The sequence below is a fragment of the Sinohyriopsis cumingii genome, chromosome 1, assembly GCF_028554795.1.
Source record: "Sinohyriopsis cumingii isolate HCF-2022 chromosome 1, ASM2855479v2, whole genome shotgun sequence".
In the NCBI taxonomy this organism is placed as follows: Eukaryota; Metazoa; Mollusca; class Bivalvia; order Unionida; family Unionidae; genus Sinohyriopsis; species Sinohyriopsis cumingii.
The window spans coordinates 21,882,654-21,891,032 of NC_142961.1; the positions used below are offsets into that span (position 1 = coordinate 21,882,654).

Consider the following 8,379-nt stretch of genomic DNA (forward strand, 5'->3'; position numbering starts at 1 on the left):
TACAGCTGGTCGCTGGACAAGTTACACTTTATGTATATACATGCATGTCTGATGTATAGATAAACAATTGGATATGGGACAGTATAACTGACACTCTACCAGATAATAGTGCTCTCGTTGTTATCGCTGTATGACCTTAGTATACAACGATCGTATACACTTAAGTAAACACAACTGTGGCCTGGGAAAGGGCTGCATATCTCAATGCACAATTATATCTAACTAGAGGTAGAATACACAAGTTAAAGAGAACCTATAAAGGATTCATACAAAATAATCAGTAAGAGACCATGAAATACTAGTTACATGTATTAACATATAGCACGAATGCTGCATGTCCAAAGCGACATCAGACTTAGCATGAAGGTTGGAGAAGTCTCTGGATCTGCAAGCATACACCATGAGGATCGTCGAGAAAAGGGGTATACTGGCAACTCTTGTAACTTGTGCGTTTTTTACGGGACTATTTACTGGCAAATATATGTTCAACAATACGCTGCAAGTGAATCTAAATACTTTCGAAAAGATAACTTCACAAACCGTCGCAACAGGATCAATGTCCAGGTCATCGGGCAATATAAGGCCGTTGAATGAGATCGAACCTGCAGAATCTGAAGAAGAGGAGCAGAATTCCAGCGTCCAGTTACCATCTGATGATGCAATGAAGACAATGACAAAGGAACAGTTAACTAATGTACTCTACAATTACCTAAATGGTTTACAAGTCCTCTGCAGACGGGTCCTCCGGTTGGGACACATTGATGATGGAGGAAAGGAGGTGTGTGATGACGCAAAGTACCGGCCTAGGTCTTCTTGTCTTGTTTACTCATTTGGAATCGGCTACAGGTTCGATTTTGATGACGACGCCATTCAATATTACGGGTGCGAAATGCACTGCTTTGACCCGAGCATGAATAATTTTAAGCAACGACATCCGGGAGACAAAGCAATTTTTCACCCCATCGGACTCGCCGCTTTTGACGGAATTTTAAATGCCAGCACGAAAACAGAGACAAGATTGTGGGAAGTAAGAAAGTTAAACACAGTTAAATCTATGCTGAATCATACAAAAAGGGATATAGACATTCTGAAAATGGACGTAGAAGGTGGCGAATATGCATCTTTTCTAGAGATGGCACGCTCTGGAGAGCTTAAACACGTCCGCCAGATTTGTGTAGAACTTCATTCGTGGGCAAAGGAAACAATCAACGAGCAGATTACGGTAATGCGCACTTTGTATGAACATGGATTTCGGATTTTCATGCGCGAGAGGAATTTATATCATGAATGTCTATTTTCATCAAGTGAAATTCCCGCTAGAAAAACACAATGTATGGAAATGTCTCTGGTCAATATTCGTTGGAAGAGCTAGGATAAGAGTTCTTCATAGAACGAAAGCCGAAGTATTAGTTTCTTCTCTCTAGTGGGATGTTTTGATTTTAATATACATACATGTATCCCCCGTCTCTGTTTGTCTGTCTGTCTGTCTGTCTGTCTCTCTCTCTCTCTCTCTCTCTCTCTCTGGTCAGTATTTGTTGGATAAGAGTTCTTGATGAAACGAAAGCCAAATTATTTTAAAAAATTCTCCCTGGTGGGATATTTTGATTTTAATATATGCCCCTCCACCACCTTCTCAAGAATGACCCATCTATCTAATCCTACTAGAAACGCACACATCAAGCATGAAACATATATACATATACCAACATACCTATTTACTTACTTTAGAAGTAGACTAAGATTCCATTGTTTGAAATTCAATATTTGTGTTCGAAAAAGTAATCAATCACCTAGAAACGTCAGACAGCATATTTAGCGCCACCAATACAGCAATGATAAATGCAGTTGCTTTATTTTCACGACCTGCAGAAACTAATCTACTTTTATTATCTTCTTCTTGTCCTTCGTACTTCCTTCTTCTTCTAAGTGTTATTTTAGTGTCGTTTTCAAATATTTTGCATGTATTACTTTTAGATTAAAATATGATGTTTTACTTTGCATTTATTGTAGCTGTGACTAGAGCCATTACAGATTAACATGCACCCTCTCACGCACACATACAAGGTGGTTTACCTGGAATACTTGATGTCTTCTCTGTTTATGCATTAATGTGAGAAACAAAACTGAGGTTACTCCTTAAAACACCATTTCGGAGCCATGTATTATTCTTACCGCTTTTAATTTAATATGCTTATAGTGTTGCATCTAGTTTCTAAAGCGAAACGAAACAATAAAGCACGCTTATACATAAAGAAACATATGCATAAACCCGCACATATTCTCATTCTCTGCCCTGGGCTTATTGTCCAGTTGTCATGTGTTATCTTAGAAGTATTTCCTGTTTTAACTAGTGAGTTTCTTTTGAAACGCCGCGAAACGAAATGTGGACTTTTTACATTATGACTGGTTAATACCAATGAAATGTGTATCGGGTACATTGTGAAAAGGTTAATAACCATGCCAGTTTAAGATACGAGTGTCATTTGAATTCCTGAGAATTAACAGAAGAACATTTACTTTGTATTGTTCCGACCATTACCAGTTAGGTTGCAGATGAAGCACAAGAGACAAGAAAGGAGAGTAAATGAAACGAACTAAGAAAGATAGACATAAATACTGCTCGTATCATATTCACTGTACTGAATCTACTCGTACTCAAAGTTTGGATCGATTGTTTTCGTGCGGTATCTGGTGAATATTAGCTCGTGAAATACTAATTTTGCAAGCTGTTGATACTGTATATGCACAATTGACAAATGTACATGTATTCTAATGCTGAACAGATTTACGCTACGCATGTGAAATGAGTTACACTTCTAACACCTTGTATGGGCTTTTAAGGATACGTTCTTTAGTTCAGTTCATTCTCATACCTGCGTACAGTTGCTTTGTATAAAATATGAGTAGTCTTGTACAATAAGTTTACTTCATGACACTTAGTACGAATTATTTTCTCTTTTCATTCTTCTTTCAGCACCAACCACACGACCTTTCTCCGCGATTTGGTCACGTTTGTTAAAAAATAAATAGTGATTAATTTTTCTCTGTTTTTGCTTTTAAACTTTTAAGATATATACAGTCTTTAGATTGAAGATACTATAATTGACCCTCAGGGTTATCCTCTAACTAAAATGCAGTCTTTATATCGAGGATACTATAAATGACCCTCAGAGTTATCCTGTCACTAAAATGCAGTCTTTATATCGAGGATACTATAAATGACCCTCAGAGTTATCCTCTCACTAAAATGCAGTCTTTATATCGAGGATACTATAAATGACCCTCAGAGTTATCCTCTCACTAAAATGCAGTCTTTATATCGAGGATACTATAAATGACCCTCAGAGTTATCCTCTCACTAAAATGCAGTCTTTATATTAAGGATACTATAATTGACCCTCAGAGTTATCCTCTCACTAAAATGCTATGGGACAGCTTCTTTTTGTCCTAAAATATTTCATTGCCTATTATGTCATTGAAAATTATTTCATCCCTAGCATCAATAATACCAGTCCTAAAACTTCTCTCGCTCTTGCTTCTCGTGAAATGCCTCTACAGCTGAATTCTGCAGGAACCTTGCAAAACCTAATTGTCTTTTCTTCTCTTCGTGATACAAGTGAATAGCAAAATTATACCTAAAATGCATACATTCACGTGTTGCACGTCACAACACGTTTCACACTTTGCATGGTAACGTATTTCATCTTCACACTTTTCTTTTGATATGCAATTTAAATCAAAACTTTAACATTTCAAATTTAACCAGTGACATAAGTTTGATCCAACATTGCGTAATTACTTTCAAAATGTATGGTCCAGAAATGATATATAATGCTAGGTTCACAACAGCTTAAAATAGCACCGATTTACCTTTTTTTCCTTGAAAATCCCCATCTCCATTTAAGTCTGAATGGACTACCTGGGGCTAAAATTATCACACGACTGTTTATATAGGTATATATTAAATCTATGAACGACCTGAATTTAAAGTATTGTGAGTATGAGCCAGCCTGGACAAGTATTGCGAATGATCTAAAGTAAAATTCATTAACCAGTGTTGACATGCCGTTATTCTTCCCAACTTTGGGAGACAATGCACATTTTTTCCTTTTCTTTCTTTATCACATGAGTTAGTGTAAACGAGAGTTAAAATGGAAAAAATAAAGTGAGGTGGTATGGTGTACGAAAATTAACGTACATAAAATTAACGCAACGAAGTATTCTCTGTGTGTTTAATTTCCTTTTAGCAAAATAACATTTAAATAAATGAAAAAATTAATTAATAAATTGCTCAATGATTTTTCGTCCACAATATTCTATCCAATCTAACTAAAATGAACATGGTATCTGTAAAACATTTACGTGGTTTAGAATTGTTTTATCAAGAAATTACTAGTACTATAGACCAGTCCAGACACATATCAGTACAATCCAGAAACAAGGAAAACCATTGGGTTTTGTGAAATGTTACACTAACTTAGTGCATTAAAACAGATTTGTTCCATTTCAGGCTAAATTTCAAACTAACACTCCAAATGTTTCAGAAATTCTCACCTTCTTAACTATGTAACTGACAAAAAGGCCTGAGCTAAATCGTTATAACATACGTGATCTTCTGAAAATATTCAGAGAAAGAGATAATATGATGAACAGACACGACTTTTCATCTACTGAACAACGACGTGTTTTTGTTTATATGATATTACCCATCCAATCAATTTCGTAATGAGACCTATCTTTCGGCTGTTCTTTTGGCTATTGTGCTAAACGACTCATTCGTCTTTTCAGCGATGCGTTTTAGCATTTTTGTTTCCATAAAATGTATCGAAAAACAAGCACAACAGTGTAATAAAGAAGTCTGAAACTGAGTAGTAAATCCAGGTAAAACATTTTACCCACTTCCAAGAACATTTACATAGACAAAACCCTACCGCAACCGACTACTCCCCACCCCGTCGAACAAAATCGCCGTATTCATCAAAAGAATTCGTTTAAACTTTCTCCAGCAATCACGCTAATATAAATGTCATTACTGCGCAGATATTCGAGATAAATTGATGTTTATATGCTAAAAAATGAACAAACCATGCTAAACGAAGTGTGGCCAAATCTTCATGAGCAAAGCGAGCAAGTAAATGTAGATAATTTAGATCAGGTATGAAACTTCGTGACAATTAAATAATGGATGTTAGATCTGAATATATAAAAAAAACACATACACAAAAACAACAGCATAAAACAAAATAAAAATTAACAAGTATTCCCTCTTATTACCGTAACACAAATGTTTAATAAGATAACAATTTACTTCGCGGAAATTAACTATTTTTCATACAAAACCATACACATTTTTGACAGATACACCTTTAGATTTGACAATGATGATTCAATAAACAGGTCCAGAGCACAGCATGACATTTAAATGCTGGCAGAGTCAAATTAAACTGGGCAGTATGGTGGTCAAGTTATTAATATACCAAACAAAAATAAAACAATTTAATGTAATTTATAATAACTTTATTATTCCGCCAAGTCATGCAGATTGATGATACATCAACTGCACTTTACCATTCCGCCAAGTCATGAAAAGAGATATAACTGAATTCATACATGTAGTAAAGATTTATGGGCACGAATATAACAACAGTGTACACTAGGGTTTTGAAGAACATACACCAGTTACTGTGGTAAAGGCATACAAAATACATTATAGTTATGGTGCTGAAACATATGGATGTTATAAAAAAATATGCCCGCTGGAGAAACAGTTTAATTTATGTCAAGCAGTGAAATAAAAGATTGAATTCGTTTCTTCTACAAAAGAGCAAAGGCCAGACAAAAAAAAAATAACTATAGTAAGTTGAAGTACAGTATCAGCTCTTATTAGACATGCATTTTGGATGCTCAGATACACAACAGAACATTTCTTAAGCAGTCTTCTTCCACTGTAACAAAAGTTGTTTGAAAAATAAATGTTGGAATAATAAGGTTATGACTGTAATGAAAATATGACAATAAGATTTCAGCAATAGATTTGAATTAAAAGTTAGACTCAGCTACACTATTAGTGGCGATGTTTGCTATTGATAGAGCGATGACCACTGGTAGTATTATTGGATATAATAAACAGTTTTAAAAATTCATTAGACACATTGAATCTAGAATAAATACTACTATAAATACCTCGAGGTGGTGAATAATATCAATAGCTGATGAGCAGCCTGTAGCAAATGAATTCGTTAACAAAAATGGACAGCGAACTAAAAGAAAAGGAAGGTAAAAGTTATGTCGACAGCGAGGACGAAAATGGCAAGTCTTTGCATCATTTGTAACCGAAACAGCTCATGATATGAAACAATTAAATAACAATTTATTTATGTCTATAGTTGCAGGTGTTGGCATAACTGACTTCTTGAAATAGATTATTACTTTTATTTCTGGCCTTCTCGCCCTTTTCCTTTTCTTTCCAAATATAAAGTTTTGTTTATAACTGCAAACAAGAAGTTAATAATGCATGAATAAACATACGGACCTGATCACCTAATAAAAATATTTGTCCCACTGACATTAAAAGCCAGTTATCACAACAAAATGATATCAGGCAATGCTTGCTTTTTAGCTTTCTCAAACCAATAGTTGCCTATATTTTTCATTCCTCGCTTTAACTTGTGAACGAACTATCTACTTTTAGTACACAACCACCGTCACATGCTGCACTTTACGTTAAACCTCTTACAAAATTCGTCAGTATATGAAAAATATCAACATCTACGTGGCCATCAGTATGCTTTTATGGTTTGCTGTTTCTAGGGGAGTGCTTACTTTCTTCTGTTCGGAATTGAAAGTTTTCCTTTACAGTAATTTCTTTTCTTTCACTAGTGACTTCTTTTCAACTAAAATACATGTTTTCGTTAGATAACCAGTTGCCCATAATGTCATTAAAAACAATCTTCATTTTAGTTTCAGAATTATGTACTGGTTCCAAGTGGTCATTAACTTGTGAAATGGGTGTGTGAAGACACCTCACTTCAGAAGTATCAGATCCATCCAGACAACAGAAGGAACTCATTTCCTGACATGAAATAAAGATTTGCTAGTAGGCACTGACTCTCTACTGTCCTAAAAGAATTTACAGGAATTCAAGATAATAAGTTATTTTTAACTGCTATGTGTTGAAACCATCTCTGATATATTTGAACGGTAAGATTTTCAAAATAGCGAAGGTGGTAGCCATATTGTATGAAAGATCGGACCCATTTTATTTTGGACAAACTAGGCGCCATTAGAATACGTTTGGTGAAACATCATGACCATCATTTCAAGAGAATTCGTGTCAAGAACTTCAATATGTACATTGTGACAGCCATATTTCAGGTCACATCGGTACGTTTTTGATTCAAGACCAATTAGATATCACAATTAGTCTTATGGTATCACGGTACCATTTGTTTTTCCATATACCTCAATGCTAATGTTTTGTGAAATAAATATACTTTCTGTCCTACTTGGGCATGCATGTCACACACTGTCATATAGAACAGTGCTAGATTGTCAATTTGACAATGACATAACCAGGTACTCCATTGCATTTAAGAGAGATAACTCTACTGGAACTAGACTGGGGTAAGAGTTATCTAGTCACAACAAGCACATTTTCAGCCATGTGTACCATATTTTAAAAAAATCATAAAAAATACAAAATATGAACTAGATAGAAATTAACACAAACTCACATGTTGCCAAGAGGCTCAACGTTTTTTTAAGCCAAACAGAAAGTACAACTCTTACATAATGCACCAATCACAGCTAGTGTTGTTCATTAATTCTGAATACAATGTTCCATACACCTTAAGCTCCGCCCACCTGGACTTGCGCAATTGGTACCGTTATACCTATAGCAAACCTTAATTTTTCCAATAATCTGCGAAATAGTTCAGGACTGTATAAGTAACAAATATACTTAGTCTCACTTGTGAAAAACAATTTGATGAGGTACTAACATATGTCTTATATGAATGTGTATAGAAATGTCATTGAGCTGTTTGAACGATTGTTTTCCAACTTTTGCTTCACCATCAAAATCATCTTTGGAAATAAAATGAATTCTTTCAACTATGAGTTGTATTTTATTCATATCAGCACTTATTGAACTTCACATAGGTGATATGGGATAAATTATATTATGTCATATTATGTAATAACTAGGTCAAAGGTCAATGTACCAAATAATATGTACCTGTCCTACTTCAAAATGTACAATTCACCTAAAAGAAAGGAATTTATATTTGTTTGGTAGGTGCAGAACTTAACATCAGAGACAGGTGGACATGACCCAATCTTATTATAAAGTATAAGCTTTGACCACTTTACACTATCTGC

General features: G+C 34.8%; 1 protein-coding gene across 1 annotated transcript; it reads left to right on the top strand.

The window, feature by feature from the left end:
• Positions 1-242: 242 nt before the first annotated feature.
• Positions 243-8,112, top strand: LOC149806536 (putative methyltransferase-like protein 24). Its single transcript, XM_089954228.1, has 2 exons — positions 243-1,222; positions 6,961-8,112. The coding sequence occupies exons 1-2, from the start codon at positions 401-403 to the stop codon at positions 6,994-6,996; spliced, it is 858 nt and encodes a 285-aa protein (XP_089810354.1). The 5' UTR covers positions 243-400; the 3' UTR covers positions 6,997-8,112.
• The last annotated feature ends 267 nt before the right edge of the window (positions 8,113-8,379 follow it).